General features: G+C 35.1%; 1 protein-coding gene across 1 annotated transcript in view; it reads left to right on the forward strand.

The window, feature by feature from the left end:
* Positions 1–17,868, forward strand: part of PRRC2C (proline rich coiled-coil 2C) — a 94,256-nt gene that overhangs the window by 34,771 nt on the left and 41,617 nt on the right. Inside the window, exons 7-15 of the mRNA XM_052653610.1 lie at positions 1,036–1,118; positions 1,794–1,927; positions 2,008–2,095; positions 3,537–3,681; positions 5,221–5,274; positions 8,208–8,841; positions 14,495–14,664; positions 15,092–15,341; positions 16,593–16,803. Of these exons, the coding sequence (XP_052509570.1) occupies positions 1,036–1,118; positions 1,794–1,927; positions 2,008–2,095; positions 3,537–3,681; positions 5,221–5,274; positions 8,208–8,841; positions 14,495–14,664; positions 15,092–15,341; positions 16,593–16,803 (1,769 nt within the window). The remainder of the gene's footprint in view (positions 1–1,035; positions 1,119–1,793; positions 1,928–2,007; positions 2,096–3,536; positions 3,682–5,220; positions 5,275–8,207; positions 8,842–14,494; positions 14,665–15,091; positions 15,342–16,592; positions 16,804–17,868) is intronic.

Here is a 17,868-nt window from a genome sequence, read left to right on the forward strand (position 1 = left end):
CATCTATTTGCTAATTTCAGTGTGGAAGTGAGATGGAACCAAAAATTCTCTGGAGTATTCCCCAAACACAAAGCTTCCCCAGTTGAGTTTCAGCTGTTGCTTATCTTAATTAACTTTTGCTCCAACTCTGCTTAGAAATTTTTTCTTTACATAGCACAATCATATAAGCATAGCTTTTCTTCAAGTATGAAGTAATTTCCTCATCTAATGGTTCTTTTGTTTTTAAAGAAAAACTAATCTATTTCAGGATATAAATTATGTATTTAAGGTAATACAATTTCATTTTTTTAAAACATAATTTAACCTGGATATGAGAAGAGTAAATAACCAAGCACTGCTTGACATTTCTTCCCCTAGAAACCATAGGATAATTCCCTTGGTATTACTAGTTGTCTTCATAAACTATCATACAAATTCTCCTAAAGTCAGATTCACAGAGCCAAGTTCCCATGGAGAGCATCATCTTTGGGCCTTTGTATGTAACTACTATCTGTGTAATAACTTGACTCAGAATCCACTTGTGCCCTATCCATAGAAAATCCCTCAATTAGCTGCCTCCCCACGTCCTCCCTCACCTTTCTCTGGTTATGGACTATCCTTGTATCTGAACTGAGTTCTTTACCAACAAATCTGCTCTCAGTTAATCTACCGAGACCGCATTAGGATGAGGTTTCACGTTGTATCATTTCACATCTTTAAACTTGGTTAAGAAAATTGAAGTTTTCTGAGGTGCATGCATGTTGTGTTTGTTATAATTTCAGTTCCGTGCACAGTTATTTTTATGAAACTTTGTTAATGAGATAACAGAAGTTCTTAATATGATGTGTCCTAGTTCTTACCTCTTTGTAATGACTTGGTAGAGGCAGTAGTTTTATAAAAGGCTTGTTACTGACAGTGTTATCTATACCAGTAGATAAAATTCTATATTCACAGTGCTATTTAATCATTTCTATGTATTATAATTTCAGGCTTGGGTTAACTTTTTTTTTAATAACTTAGTAGCTAAATTTACCAATTTTTGTTTCCTTTATGCAGATGTTTCAGCAGTATCCTAGGATGGCCTATCCTCCTCTACATGGTCCCATGAGGTTTCCACCTTCTTTATCTGAAACAAACAAGTAAGACTATTAAATGATTAAAGTTTGCAGGGTATATGTATATATATGTGTGTGTGTATATATATATATGCTTGTTAAAATTTTCAGGAGGTTGAGTAGATTGTGGGGATTTATTATTCTGTCTTCAAGGTACATTTGTCATCAACAAGTAATTGGTTAACTTTCATCAAGATAGAACAAAACTACTTTAATCTTTTAAAACATTAAATCATTTGACATAAAATACTGAAAACTGAAAATTGTGGCCCCTGAAATAGATGGCACTTGTTTACTCTTTCTTCCTTCCATGACATTGATAACCCCCATTCTTTTTTTTCTTAATTGTAAACCTTGAGCATCCTCCTGAATGATGATTTTCCTTCAAGTTCTTTATTTTCAGATGAGTAGTACTCTTAGCCATATAGACTTCTAATGTATATTTGTTGTATTTTAAATGCTTGAAAATTTTGCTGTTAAATATCTGCATAAGAAATATCATTATGTATTGTCTTAAATTTGTGTGTTAATCTTACAGTCTCTTCATACACATGTCAGTGCAGAATACTTTGTATATCATCACGTAGAAAGCATTAATGTTGAATTGAAATTAACTAAATTCCAATCTTTTACTATTTTCCTAATTTAGTATCATTAAAACTTAGTATCCTTTTTCCCTCATAACCTGTCACTACTTAGAGGCCTTCGAGGAAGAGGCCCACCTCCTTCATGGGCCTCTGAGCCTGAACGTCCCTCCATCCTTAGTGCGTCAGAGCTGAAGGAGCTTGATAAATTTGATAACCTAGATGCTGAAGCTGACGAAGGTTGGGCAGGTAGGAGACAAGATTAATAAAGCATTTTTAGATTTTATACGCTTTGAAACAGTCAGTCTGAATTCTCCTTAATTTAATAGGTGCTCAGATGGAAGTGGATTATACAGAACAGCTGAATTTCAGTGATGATGATGAGCAAGGAAGTAGTAGTCCTAAAGAAAACAGCAGGTAAGTTGTGATATCTGTTACTAATAACAGTGTGAATTTGTTAATGTAACATGGGCCATTTATTTAATTTTATTTTTGCCTGCTCTGGGTCTTTGTTGCTCGCAGGCTTTCTCTAGTTGTGGCGAGTAGGCGCTGTTCTCTAGTCGTGCACTGACTTCTCTTTGCGGTGGCAGCTTCTGTTAACAGGGCACGGGCTCTGGAGAGTTGCGGGCTTCAATAGTTATGGCCTATGGGCTTAGTTGCCTCTTGGCATGTGAAATCTTCCTGGACCAGGGAGTCCAGGAAGTGAGTCCCTGTCCCCTGCAGTGGCAGTTGGATTCTTAAGGACTGGACCACCAGGGAAATCCCATAAGAGCCATTTATGCAAAGTTTTCATTGATAGGTATTTCCTCCCTGCTTATAGAATTTCTACGTTCTACTCTGAGGATTTTTACTGAATGGGAAGGTGATTGATGAGCCAAATTTTCAAAGTATGAATACTCAAGGAATTAACAGTCTGATGTTTCTAAGGAAAATATTTATTTTTAAAAAAGAAGCTGTTTATATGGCTGAGTCCCTAACCCGTTCGCCTAAAACTATCACAACATTGTTTGTTAATTGGCTATACGCAATACAAAATAAAAAGTTAAAAACTACATAGATGCTCGTCACCTAATGGAGATACTTTGAGAGACAGTATCAGGGATCATTTAAAACTTTTTACTTGCTTGACCTAATCCATATTTATAAAATTGGAGAAAACTTACTTGGGTTACAATAGCTGTTTCAAGTCTTTGATTTTTTTAAACTTAGCAAGGAGCAATAAGTTCTTGGGAAATGGGAGCTTTTCCTCTTTCTTTTTTTTTTTTAAACGTAGGGGCAAGGTCAGGAATATATGGGTCATAAAGCATAAAAATTGGGCTCTTAAACAGGAGCTTGCATGTACATATCAGTGTAGTTTTTCAGCCATAATGTTGTAATCATTGCTGTTTGATGATCAGCTGTGAGATGCCTGTGATTTGTCATTACTTTTAAATACTACAGCTTGATTGCTCTTTTTCATTAAATCAGAACAAATTAGAGTAAATGAGAATAATTAATTATCTGGAGTATTAGTTGCATTCAGATGAGAGTTTTGGGTGAGAATAATAGATTAATAGAAAATGATGGAATGATATTGTGTGTCAAGTGTGAGTGTCTGTATTTGACAAGTACTCTATTGCAGCTTATATCTTGTGATAATCTGGCCAAGCCCAGGCCCCATCACATTGTAGATAATAGCATATATTTCTCGAGTGAATAAATTTGCACTGCTCAATTAAAAACCCATCTCATTCCTTAATGCATTTTCCCCCAAAACTATATGAAGGTAATGTCTTTTCTATGTTGAGAAAATGCATTTACTTAATATTTATATTTTGTCCATTCTACTTATTATTTCACTTGGGTTTTGATTCTTCAGTGAGGATCAAGGTTCAAAAGCCTCTGAAAACACTGAAAACCGAAAAGAACCAGATGAAGTTTCCAGCACCAGATCATCTTCTCAGATACCTACCCAGCCATCAGTAGCAAAAGGTCCCTATGGGAAAGGACCGCCGTTCAATCAGGTTTGTGGGAATCATGAGATTCTTGTCACTGCAGATAAAGGGACAAGGATGAATTAATCTTATAATCATAGAGTTGGAAAAAGACTTAGGAAATGGAAACTATATATTTTTTCTTTATTTTTTAATATTTTTTCTTAAAGAGACATAAACCATAGATTTATTGCATACCAACGGGAACTATCAGTACTATAGTAGCTAAAAATACCGAGTAGAAACTAAAGTTTCACTCTTTTTCTTCTCATAGCAGCTTGGTCAGGTCAGAGTGGAAGGATAAATTGTTTTTCCAAACAAACATACCTGAAGTGCTCCTCAGTTTATTGGATGCTTTGTAAATCCTAGTTAGTATTCATGTGTGAAATTATATATTATCCCAGTAGGGAAATCACACTAGGGCGTAAAGAAATCTATGAAGTCTGAGCTATTTTGAAAAACTTCTTTTTTCAAGGAAGCATATGGACGGTAGATACACTTGATCTTGCTTCTAAAATGTAGTAAGAACTACATTACAATGCGAGAATTTAAAGGGACTGTCTTCCAGAAAGCCTGCTTTAGTAATTCATGTTATACTCAGCATGAATTTGTTGAATTCATACAAAACAAATGGAGGAATGGTGCCTTCAGGGAGGTTAAAAATAAGTAGCTAACAGTGCAGTGACACAGTGCGCATAGTTCTTAGAAACTCCTGTGTAAAAGATTTCATAAAAAACATGCTACTTAAAGCAAGAAATAGCCAGTAAAAGGAAAGGAGGAATTCCAAAGGGAAGGGACCAGTTCCTACCAGAGTGGAGAAGTATGAAAGCTTCATGGAGAAACATGGCCCTGTGAAGAAGTCCGCAGCAGTGTGATACTGGAGAGGAGTAAGAGAGCTGTGTAAGAGCTAGTAGTTGTCGAGTAGTAGATGCTGTACCAGAAGTTTGCACTTCATAAGCCATTGGTGAGTCATTGGAAAGTAAATTTGTGAATTCTGGAAAAGCAGGTTTTTTAAAATAATTTTTAAGTAAAACCTGTATTTTGTGTGACTTTTAACTGACATAATAGGGAATGATGAATGAACGGAGAAATATAGACAATATCTTTATGTGTGTGTGTGAGATACTGATATATAAAAACAAGTGACTAATCCATTCATATCTGGTTCCAGTGTTTTAGATGTTTCTTTTCTTTATATAAACTTAAAAAGTTTAGTCTGCCATTAGGAAAAAAATTCCATTAAAAGAATTGGACCTATATAAATAAAAATTTGAAATTAAAGGCATAATTCTCCACAGCCGGATTACTTGGGCTACAATTCTAGAATTTTTACACTAAGAATCTACTTTTAACAAAGTTATTTTGTGTTTGTAACCTTATTGAAATGCCTGAGTGACTCTATAGAATGTAGTTATATTATAGGGACTGATGTACTTTTATTTAAAAAGGAAAAGAGTAATGATGTTTTACGTTTTGCAGTCTTTGGTCTCACTGGAAAATATTACAGTCAGAAATATTTGAAGTAGATTTTTTTATCTTATTTTGTAAAAATTCTTTTCTTTATAATAGGAACGTGGACCATCATCACACTTGCCACCACCTCCAAAGTTGCTTGCACAGCAGGTAAATCTTAACTAAATGCTTATTAATGGTCTGTAGGTATTATTTGCCCTATTTGTTATAGTGGAAAGGTTCTGTGTTTCTTATTGATAATTTTTATGAAATAGTTATCAACTTTACCTTGTAGCTGCACCTCTTTCTTTAGCCTGTCCCTCTTCCTTCTCAGCTGATTAGCATACTCCTAATTTTTCTAAGAAAATAAGAAGCACCTGTTCTTCCTAATCAAGTACCTTTCCTGTACTGACTTTTTTTCTATTGTCCTTGTTCCTTAGGACCACCTTTCTACTTGTTCCCTGAATCCCATCTTTGTTGGTTACCAATAATATTGTCTCTCACCTTCAAGAAAAGTTTTAAACACCAACCCTTCTTCAACTTCCACTACAGTTCACACCTCCCCATCACCACCACCCATTTCCTCCCTATATCTCTGTTCTCCTTCATGGCAAAATTGTTTTAGTGAGTTCTTTACACTTCCTGCCATCACTTTCTCATTAACCCTCTCCAGTTATACTTTCGTCTCCCAGTATACCTTTGAAAAAATGTTATTATCAAGGTTAGTAATGACTGTTCCATCTTGCCACAGTCAGTTCTCTTGTATTCATTTACTTAATCTCAGCAGCAGTTAGCATAGGTAATCTCTTCGTCCCTCTATCCTTCTAAAATTTGCTTTTCAGATATCACAGATATTAACAGTTCACAGGCCTTCCTTCCCTGATCACTCTGTTGTGATAGGTGCACATACCATCACCATCATCTGCACTAGTCATTTTTCTTTTAACTGTTGCATGCTCTTTGTAGCATTTCTATACACATACAAGCTAAAACTAAAACATTTAGAAGAAAATGTAGAAGAAAGTCTTTATGAACTTGGGCCAACAAAAATGTCTTGGATGAGACAAAAAAGACATGATTTAGAAAGAAGAGATTGATCAGTTTGATTTTTGAAAAACGTCTCTAAGGCAAAGAAAAGATATCACAGGAAAAATATTAGTATTTCATCTGACAAGGAACTTATATTGGGCAGTGGAGGGGTGCACGTACGTGTATTGAAAAACTCTTGCAACTCAACAATGAGACCAAAGAGTCCAACAGAATGATTTGAACATTCATTTCATAAAGTAAGGTATACAGATGGCTAATAAGCACATGAAAAAATGTTCAATATTTTTAGTTCCCAGCAAAATGAAAACTAAAACCACATTGAAATTTTGTTACATGTCCAGAATTTTCAAGGCTGATGGCACCAGTGGCACCAGATGTTGGCAAGGTATAGAGCAGGTGACACCCTCATACATTGCTGATGGAGCCATAAAACCTGTAATCACTTTGGAAAACAGTTTGGCAGTTTCTTATAGCGTGAAACACATAGTTGCCATATGACTTGGCAGTTCCATTCCTAGGTATTCATCTGAAGGAAATGAAAACATGCATTTACACAAATACTTAAGCAGGAATATCTGTAGCTGTCTTATTCCTAGTTAAAAAACTAGAAGCAATCCAAAAGTATGTCTGTCCACAGACAAAACAGTATGCTTCTGATGCCGTAGGATCCAGCAATAGAATTGAGCAAACAGTTGTTGCACGCAGTGACCCCAAAAACCACTACCCTGAGCACCAGAAGCCAGATACAAAACAACAAAACTTATTGTGTCCATTTTTGTGAAATTTTAGGAAAAGCAGAACTACTCTATACTACAGAAGTAGATTACTGGTTGCATGGGGTCAGGGATTCATAAAGAGGACTGATGAAAATGCTCTGTATGTTGAATGGGGCCGTAGTTACTTAAGTTTATCATTTGTCCGAAGTCATCAAACTATACAGTTAAAATATATACATCACATTTTATGTAAATTATACTTCAGTAAAGTTGCTTTTCAAAAAAATGCTTACCCTGTGAGTTTACAGTGTAAATTAGGTGTGCTTATATAATTACTTTGTTTTTGCAGCTTGTCTTTGAGGTATAGATTAAGTAACAGTACCAGAGAGATGAAGCAGTTTTTCTAAGATAGCACTGTTAGTAAATGGTAGAGTCTGGATTCATGGTTTGGTTGGTTGGTTGGTTGTAGTATTCAGTCCAGTGTTTTCACCATATCATTGTTTTCTCTTTTGTAGGAATTCTGAGTAGTTACATGGCTTTTAAGGTTTCTTCACCCTAGTAGCTATTAAAAGTCAGTATTTTAAAAGCACATTTTTAGTTCCTTGATGTTTCAGCTCTTCATGTGCTTTTTTTCATTCTGCTTGTCTTTGCATAGTTGTTGGCATTGATTTTAGACCTTGTAGTAATATGTTTTAGAGCACATCAGTTGAAAATTAAATCAGTAAAACTCAGTCTCTAAGGTGATTCCCTCTCCACCATGGGCTCCAGATATGAATCTCTCTTTAAACATAGACTTCTCAAAAAAAAAGAATTCTCTACCCAGGCTGCTTTCTAGGAGTTTCTTCTCCTTTGGTGTGTCAGCAGCAGTGGTGTCTCTGTGTGCTTCACTTAGTGTCTTGGGCTGTCTACTCTTTGCTTGTAACTGCACCCCGGTCTTGGCTCGTGTGGTGCCATGTTGCGTCTCTATGGGCTTCCTTTCCCCCTCTTCAGTATTCCATCCCTTGCAGTTACTGCTAAAGCACTCATATTCTAAATTTCCTTTGTCTCTAGATTTAGATTTTGAAATACTTGTGGCAGCTTCCAATTTTACTCAGCAAATACTGAGTGAGCATTAATGTCTGGCACAATAGACAGGTACATGCTCAGTTAATATTAGATGGCTGGATTAACTATTCTAGAAACTTATCTAGATACACTATTTTCCCCACATTTTGCATTTAATGTGTATGTTTTTCAGGGAAATTTTCTGATATTCTATGGAGAATTTTGCTCCTGCTATTTGTCTGTGATATATCCTGTGTTGTCATACTCATCTGAGAATTTACTTTAAAATTTCAGCATCCTCCTCCAGACCGACAGGCAGTACCTGGAAGACCAGGCCCTTTTCCTCCCAAGCAGCAGGTCCCAGATGAAGATGAAATATGGAAGCAGAGAAGAAGGCAACAGTCAGAACTTTCTGCAGCAGTGGAGCGTGCTCGTAAACGGCGTGAAGAGGAAGAGCGAAGAATGGAAGAACAAAGGAAAGCAGCATGTGCAGAGAAACTTAAACGGCTGGATGAAAAGCTTGGCATAGTGGACAGACAGCCCTCTCCAGAGGAAATCAGAGAAAGGGAGCGAGAGAAAGAACGAGAAAAGGAACGGGAACGTGAGAAAGAACTTGAAAAAGAACAAGAGCGGGAGCGAGAGAAGGAGAGGGAAAAAGAAAGGGAAAGGCAACAGGAAAAGGAAAAAGAACTGGAGCGAGAACAGGAAAAACAGAGAGAAATGGAGAAGGAAAGGAAGCAAGAAAAAGAGAAGGAGCTAGAACGGCAGCAAGAAAAGGAAAAAGAACTGCAAAAGATGAAAGAACAGGAAAAGGAATGTGAGTTGGAGAAGAGAGAGAGAGACAAAGTGGATGAAAAAATTGAACACAAAGAACCTGCGTCAGAACCTATGGTAGAAAAACCAGAAAGTGAAAACAGCTGTAACAAAGGTATGATAGTCTTGTTTGTCCTTATGTAAGCTTTGCAAAAGGCTTCCTATTAACTTATATTGTGAATGTTGAATGTTTGTGTATTTTTAAAATATGTAATCCAAATAAAAGTGATTGATGTTTTTTGGTTATAGGTTGAATTTTACTGGATACTTTTTTTTATTTGAATACTTGAAAATGTGAGTTTTGTTCTGTAATTTTTTTTATTATGATAAAATTCATGTAGCATAAAATTTAGCATCTTAACCATTTTTTATTAAAATGATATTAAAAGCACTCATAATGAACCATCACTGCCATCTATCTCCAGAACTCCTCTCATCTTGTGAAATCAAAATTCTATATCTATTAAACAATAACTCCCCAGCCCCTGGGTGGTGATTCCTGTGGGTGTGATTGTAACTGTTGGCAGTGCCTCATGTGGGTGGAATCATACAGTATTTGTCTTTCTGTGACTGACATTTGTGTTTATCATAATGTCCTTAAGTTTCATCAGTTGTAGCATGAGTGAAAGAAAAAAAGAAAGGATAGAATTTCCTCCATTTTTAAGTCCACTAATCCATCACATAAATGCACACACACACCATATTTTGCTTACCCAATCTGTTGATGGACGCTTGGGTCGATTCCATGTTTTACCTATTTTGAATAATATTGATGTGACTGTGAGTGTACAGAGATATCTCTTTGAGACCCTACTTTCATTTCTTTTGAGTCAGGCATACCTCAGAGATGTTGTAGGTTTGTTCCAGACCACAGCAATAAAGCAAGTCGTGTGAATTTTTTGATTTCCCAGTGCATATAAAAGTTATGTTTATACTATTCTGTAGACTATTAAGTGTACAATAGCATTTTCTTTAGATATATATATATGTATATATATAGTATGTGCATACCTTAATTGCTAAAAATGCTAACCATCACTAACCCTTCAGTGAGTCATGATCTTTTTGCTGGTGTGGGAGAGTCTTGCATCAGTGTTAATGCTGCTGATGATCCAAGTGGTGGTTGCTGAAGGTTGGACTGGTTCCTGTGGCAAATGTCTGTAAGATAGCAATGAAGTTTGCTGCGTCAATTGGCTCTTATTTTACAAATGATTTCTCTAAAACATCAATGCTGTTTCATAACTTTATCCACAAAAAATCTTTCAAAATTGGAGTCAGTCCTCTCAAACCCTGCTGATGCTTTACCAAGTAAGTTTATGTAATAATAATCTAAATCTTTTGTTGTCTTTTTAACAGTCTTCATAGTCATCCCCAGGAGTAGATTCCATCTCATAAAACCACTTTCTTTGTTCATCCATTAGAAAGCAGCTTACTGTCTATTCAAGTTTTGTCATAAGGTTGCAGCAGTTCAGCTGTATCTTGGCTCCACTTCAGATTCTAGCTCTCTTGCTGTTTCTACCACATCTGCAGTTACTTCCTCCACTGCAGTCTTGAACCCCTCAAAATTGTCCAATACTAAGTTGAATAAAAGTAGCAAAAGGAGGCACCCTTGTCTTCTTCCTGATCTTGCAGAAAAACTTCTCAGCCTGTCAGCATTGAGTGTGGTGTTAGCTGTGGGTTTCTGATAAGTGGATTTTATTATATTGAAGTAGTTTCCTTCTATTCCTAGCTTGAGTATTTTTATCATAAAAATGTGTTGAATTTTGTCAAAAATCCTTTTCTGTATTAATTTTGATGATCATGTTATTTTCCTTTCATTCTGTCAATGTGTAGTATATTGATCAATTTGTATATATTGAACCATCCTTGCATCCCAGGAATATATCCCACTTGGTAATGGTAATTAGTATACTTTCAGTATGTTGCTAAATTCTATTTTCTAATATTTTATTGAGAATTTTTGCCTCAGTGTTCATAAGAGATATTTGTATTTATCTGCAGTTTTCTTGTGTCCTTGTTTGGCTTTGGTATCATGGTGATGCTGGTCTTGTAAATTAATTAGAAAGTGTTCCCTCCTCTTCTGTTTTTGGAAGTTTGAGAAGAATTGATGTTAGTTTTTTAAATGTTTGGTGGAATTCATCGGTGAAGCCATCAGGTCCAGGACTTGACTTTGCTGCAAGATTTTTGATTGCCAAGTCAATCTCCTGACTAGTTAAAAAAGTCTGTTCGTATTTTATGTTTCTTCGTGATTTTTAGTGTTGGTAGATGTTTTCGTTTTGGAGACTGTACATTTCATCTAGGTTATCCAGTTCATTGGTGTACAGTTGTTCATAGTTCTCTCATAATCCTTTTTATTTCTGTATAATTGGTAGTAATTTCCCATTTTCATTTCTCATTTTAGTAATTTGAGTCTTTTTTTCCCTTAGTTTACTGTCCCAGCTAAATATTTGTCAATTTTGTAGAGCTTGTCAAAGAACCAACTTTTGTTTTCATTGATTTTTCTCTATTTTTCTGTTCTCTATTTTCTTGATCTCTGCTGTGAATTTTATTTCCTTCTGGTACCTTGGGTTTGGTTCTTATTCTCATTCCTTAAGTCATAACTCTAGGTTATTGATTTTGAGAGCTTTCCTGTTCTTTAATGTAACCATTTATAGTTATAAATTCCCCCCTTTACTTTTCCTGTATCCTGTAAGTTTTTGTATGTTGTGTTTTTGTTTACATTCATCTCTTAGGTATTTTCCAACTTCCCTTGCACTTTCTTTTTTAATGTTTTGGTTGTTTAAGAGTGCTATTTAATTTCTTGGAGAAGGAAGTTATTTAATTTCCACAAATTTATGTATATTCCTTACTTCTCTAGTGGTTTTGAACTTCTTTCCATCTTGGTTAGAGAAAAAACTTTCTGTATCTGTCTTTTGAGCTCTTTTGAGAGTTAATTTGGGTCCTAACATCGTCTGTTCTGAAAATGTCCTTGAAAAGAATGTGCTGTTTTTGAGTAGAGTGTTCTGTATGTGTCTGTGAATCTAGTTGGTTTGGTGGTGGTTTAGTCACTAAGTCGTGTTTGACTCTTTTGACTCCATGAACTGTAGTCTCTCAGGCTCCTCTGTCCATGGGATTCTCCAGGCAAGAATACTGGAGTGGGTTGCTGTTTTCTTCTCCAGGGGATCTTCCCGACCTGGGAATCAAACCTGGGTCTCCTGCATTGTAGGCAGATTCTTTACCAACTGAGCTACGAGGGAAGTCCAGAGTTGGTCTAGTTGGTTTATTAAGTCCTTTTTCCTTACTTCTGTGTGGCTGTTCTACTCATCATTGAGATGGGGTTGTTGAAGCCTCTGAATGTACAAGTATGTATCCCCCAGTATTTTGCATCATAGTTTTTTTGATGGTCCTGTTACTAGGTGTGTAAATGTTTATAAATGTTGTGTCTTGCTGTATTGAACCTTTTATTAGTATTTAATGACCTTCTTTGTCTCTTGTGAAACTTTGATTTAAAGTCAGTTTTATCTCAGTGTAGCCACCCTGCTCTCTTTTGGTTACTATTTCCATGGAATATGTTTTCATTTTCAGTTTATTTGTATCTTTGGATCTAAAGTGAGTTTATTGTAGATATCATATAGTTAGATGACCTTCAATTCTATTTTGTCAGCAAAATAGTATTGGCTTCATACTTAGATGCTGATTCTTTTACTCTTTTATGATTCCACAGCATTTAACTATATGAAATCTCCTTTGTTTAGACACGGGTTAATAACTCTAAAATTTAAGTTGAATAGAGCTTAATGGGAATTTTGGATTGTCATAATTAAATGACTGCTCTGTTCATAATTTCATATTTGTTTTTCTACCAGCTTGGATATATAAAAGCTTTCATAGGTTATCTATATGCTTACCAGAATGCTTCCCCTCCCCCGCCCCCCAAAAACAAACAACTTTGCTGGACTTCCCTGGTGGGCCAGTGGTTAATACTCTGTGCTTCCATCACAGGAGGCATGGGTTCATACTTGTTGATGTGTGGCACCACACTCCCCCTCACCCCCCCAAAAAAGCTATTTCTTTGCTAGCTATAATCAGCTGATGTATTCTTCCCAAAATTGTATCAAAAACTCTAATTAATAAAACTGTGCTCCAAATTTAACGTTTGGTCTTAGTAGAGTTAACAGTGATTTAAAATAGTTTTATTTCAGTACATTTCTGTTAACGGAAATACTGAAATTTTTTTTTACCGTAAAACCCATGCTGTTTCTATAAGACAATGCTGCTTGAAGTTATAAAGCTATTTAAAGTTTTCCTTTAAGTTTTTAATCTGTATTCTAAGTTGCCTTCAAATTTGGTCCTTAATGTCACTATAAAGAGAAGTAGGAGTGTTTTATCTCAACTTTTTCTTATCTCAACTTTTTTAAAAAATAAGATATAGTCCGTGCAGATTGTTGAGTTACCAAATTGCACAGATTTCTTATATTAAGCAGTCTAGAGATAATTTGATGTTGGTTATAGGCTTTTATTATGTATCCTGAGCACTTAGCTCAGAACACTTAAAAAAGGTAAAGCAAAATTTCTCACCACAGAAATGAAAAATATTTGTATACTTTGATGAATTCTGAAAGAACAATCTTAGAGAATTTTATTCGCAGTTAATGAGAAAAAACCATGAATTAGAAATAAGGAAATTCATTTTAGTCATAGTTTTGCAAGCAAATACATGTATTGACCCTGATTAATTTACCGTCAACAGCGACTATATATTGTACATGAACTAATTTTGGTTTTGTTTTTAGTGATCATTATTTGGTGGCACTTATATTTTCATTCACATTTTATATGTCCTCTGATGGCAATTTAACTTTAGCTGGGTTTACCAGTAACGTGAACCCATTTCATTTTTAAATGTTGCACCTTCTTGGCTGTCTTTTCCCTCTTAATATTTTATCATTTTTAAAACATTTTTAATATTGAATGTAATACAAAGTGTGACTTTTGATTCTTTACTGCATGGTTTTACATTGGCTTTACATGAGCTTTCCCCTTAAAATTCACCTCTGATTCTCTGAGAAAAGAATTTATAACATAACATGGCTTTGTAGTTGTAACAAATGTCATTTTCTAGAATGAATATAACTCTGGTTTTCTTTGGGATGAGAACTTTTTTTGGTTGAGGGGATGTGTATCGTTCTCCTTTTTGTGTATCATAATTGATACCCTGTACATAGAACAATGATTTATATATTTGAAGATATTGGTGATCATTTGGTTGTCATGATCATTCGTTTTATGATCATTAAAATGAATGATCATAGTTTAGATTCATTAGTTTTCTCTATAGATAATCCCCTAATCAAAAAAATTTTATAAACCAACATGTTCTATTTTAAGTATTTATAGGCCATTCTTGTTTTCATCTGAATGCTAGTGAACCACAAGTAAATGTTGACAGCAGTGTTAACATTTATTGAAACAGTGAAAAATAGAGCTGAAAATGGTTTATTATCACAAAATATTAAATACAGACTTTTGCATGATAAAGCATCTGGGCATGTGAGTTCTATCTTAAGAATCCATCTTTGAGAAAATCTGAGGTTTTGTTAAACTAAGGTTACCTCATTGCATTGATGGTTACCAATATTAAAGTACAAAATGGTGTTTTGGAGTAAGGATACTTTCTTCCTCATTAACTTTTAAAATATGTCTGATTATTTCACTCCAGTATGAACAGCATGTATTAATGTTAAGTGTCAGAGATGAGTATAATTATCTTTCACCTTTTCTTTGGACAGAGGATGACCCAGTTTTCACTAGACAAGATAGCAATCGCAGTGAAAAGGAGACCACGCAGGCAGCACATGAAACAGAACCAGAGTCAGGGTCTCAGCCTCGGCCTGCTGTATTATCTGGCTATTTTAAACAGTTTCAGAAGTCTTTACCACCACGATTCCAGCGGCAGCAGGTAACAATAAAAACATTTTATCTTGTACGTGTGATTTGAAAGGTTTATTGTTCAGTAGTATGAGAAATTAACATAAAATTCAAAATACCAAAACATACAAATTTCCTCTGAAAAGTTTGCCTCTTTTAAATTAGTAAAAGTTTGCTGATATGGGCTTTATACGTTCCTTTTTTTCTTATGCCTCATCTTCCTTTCTAGGAAATGGTTTCTTGCAGTGTAATTGATGAGTGATTAGTTGCTGAAGTATAAGGCAGAATGTCATAACTGAACCTTTGTTCTCTTGTCTTGCCATCTCTCACTGTCAAATGTGTTTTGAGTTCTTTTCCCTCAGGGTTTCAAAAAAGCCTGTTTTCCAATATGATTGGTTGTATTGATTTATCACATGGAACTAAAGGCTCAAAATGTGCGATCCTGCCTATTTTTTCAGGAACAGATGAAGCAGCAGCAGTGGCAGCAGCAGCAACAGCAAGGTGTGCTTCCGCAAACGGTTCCTTCTCAGCCATCCAGCAGTGCTGTCCCTCCACCACCACATAGACCTCTTTACCAGCCCATGCAACCTCACCCCCAGCATTTGGCTTCCATGGGTTTTGATCCAAGGTGGCTCATGATGCAGTCATACATGGATCCTCGGATGATATCAGGTAGACCTGCTATGGATATTCCACCCATTCATCCTGGTAAGTTGAAATTGGCATTGTCTCCTGGCTTACTTGCAGTTGTGCAAGTTTAGAGTTTTTCATTTTCCCCACAATTTTAATCTTACTTCCTTTGAGAGTTAAAATCTAGTAAGAACTTATATAGGACTTCTTAGTCATAAAATGATGTATCTTCTTTGAGCACAGAGTAGTTAAATTCCAATTACTGTACCTACAGTGTGGTAAGACCAAAATACTGTACTTTCTGTTTTGTGAATATTATTTCAAAAATTTCAGATGGAAAATTACTGTCTTAGTTATAACATCTATTGTTTGCTGCATTGTTTTCATTCTTTCAGGTGTTTCAGCATTTAATTTTATCCATATGTTATATATTACAGCTATTTTTTCTGTCATTCAGCCTAGCACCTGAATTTCCTAATAGGTTAGCTAAAAACAAATAGCTGTGTTTATCAGAATAAACTCAGATAATCCAGTACTAAGATGGCATAGAGGAAAATTTAGAGGTGATAAAAATACGATCAAGAATTACATCTTGATTTTAAAATTTATACTGAAAATTTTTTTAATTTATTTATTTTAGTTGGAAGCTAATTACTTAACAATATCGTAGTGGTTTTTGCCATACATTGATATGAATCAGCCATGGGTCTACATGTGTTTCCCATCCTGAACCCTTCTCCCACCTCCCTTCCCATCCTATCCCTCTGGGTCATCCCAGTACACCAGCCCTGAGCACCCTGTCTCATGCATTGAACCTGGACTGGCGATCTGTTTCATATAGAATAGCATTGAAACATGTATATTATCATATATGAAAACTTCAAATTTAAGAGTCATAATGTATGGCATACTGATCAACAAATTAATAGAATTTTCTGTGGAAAATGTTTTTCTGAAAATTCATCACTTGGTGTAATTCTCAAAATGTTTAACATGCACAGAGTCATGGTACTTGTTATCTGATTTTTATAGGCATTACCTTTTCTTTCCTTTAAAGTAAAATAGACTGTTCTTATGGTTTTGCTTGTGTTGCTTCCTGGATTTTTAAATCTATTTATTTAACAGCAACAATAAAAATCTCATTCACAGAAAAATTCAATTTTCACTGATGATTTTTTGAGTTAATCAGTTTTACTTGCCAAAAGTATTTCTTTAAATATAGAGATGTCCAAATAGTAATTAAGTATTAACCTGGATACTGTGTCTATAATGATTCTGTTTCCTTTGTTTTCTCCCCACACCCCCATCTTTTTCTGATCTTTTGTGTAGGAATGATTCCTCCTAAGCCATTAATGAGACGAGATCAGATGGAAGGGTCACCAAACAATTCTGAGTCATTTGAGCATCTGGCTCGCTCTGCAAGAGATCATGCGATTTCGCTCTCTGAGCCTCGAATGATGTGGGGGTCAGATCCTTATCCTCATACTGAGCCTCAGCAGGCCACCACTCCCAAAGCAACAGAAGAACCTGAGGATGTAAGGTAATTATTAAAGTCATTAGCAAGCCAATAGAATATTGTGGGGAAATGAAAACTGTGTAGTCTCCCTGGAGATCATTCTGACTTAGGACTGAGCCACAGATCTGATTTTCTCCCATTTAATATGCCTTATTTCATTCTAGGATGTATTTTCCTTTTCCCAGCATTTAGTATTGATTGATTAGGGCATTTTGTAACATAGTTCTTTCTGTACGTTTATTTAAATACTAAAATTTAGTGGTAGCTGTCAAAATTGTCAAGATTCTCCTGTACTTGACATATAGTCTGGCTAATGTGTTGATATAATTCTTCCACTTATTTAGAAATATTAGATATTTAATTATCAATATCTTATGGAAATTTTCTGAGGTCAAGTTAAGGATAAACACTAATTTACAGTTACTTTGAAGTATCAGACAATTGGTGATCTTCATTAATTTCTAATGATAAGTTAGAGCTTTTGCCTTTTCAAGGAATTTGTTTTATGATGTTTTAAAATTCTGATTCATTGGGAAAGATGGACCTACTCTAGTGTACTCTGGTTATAAGTGAAAATTACCAGTTTTGATAGATATAACTTTCGCATAAGCATGGTCTAAACTTCTTTTTCTTAAAAACTGAGTTTCATTTCTTTTTAATTGAGGAGAGTAGAAACATAACACACTATCTACCTTCCTGTCAAATTTTTAAGTATATAGTACAATGTTGATAACTGTAAGCATAACATCGTATAACAGATCTCTGATTTTTTTCATCTTGCACAACCAAAATTTTTTACCCATTTAATCACAACTCATTTCCTCCTAGTCCCTGGTAATTACTTCTTTATGGACTAGTTTTATTATATTAATAGTTTATATAAGTGGGATCATACAGTATTTGTTCTTCTGTGACTAGTTTATTTCACTAAGTGTGATCTTCTCATCTATGATGTAGCATATAGCAGGATTTTCTTTCTTTAAACAACATGCTGTTTGTATGCATATACATGTTCTTAACCCATTCATCTGCAGTAGACATTTAGGTTGTTTCGATCTCTTGGCTCTTACGAATAATGTTGCACTGAAC

The sequence above is a fragment of the Budorcas taxicolor genome, chromosome 16 (genome assembly GCF_023091745.1).
Source record: "Budorcas taxicolor isolate Tak-1 chromosome 16, Takin1.1, whole genome shotgun sequence".
NCBI classification, from domain to species: Eukaryota; Metazoa; Chordata; class Mammalia; order Artiodactyla; family Bovidae; genus Budorcas; species Budorcas taxicolor.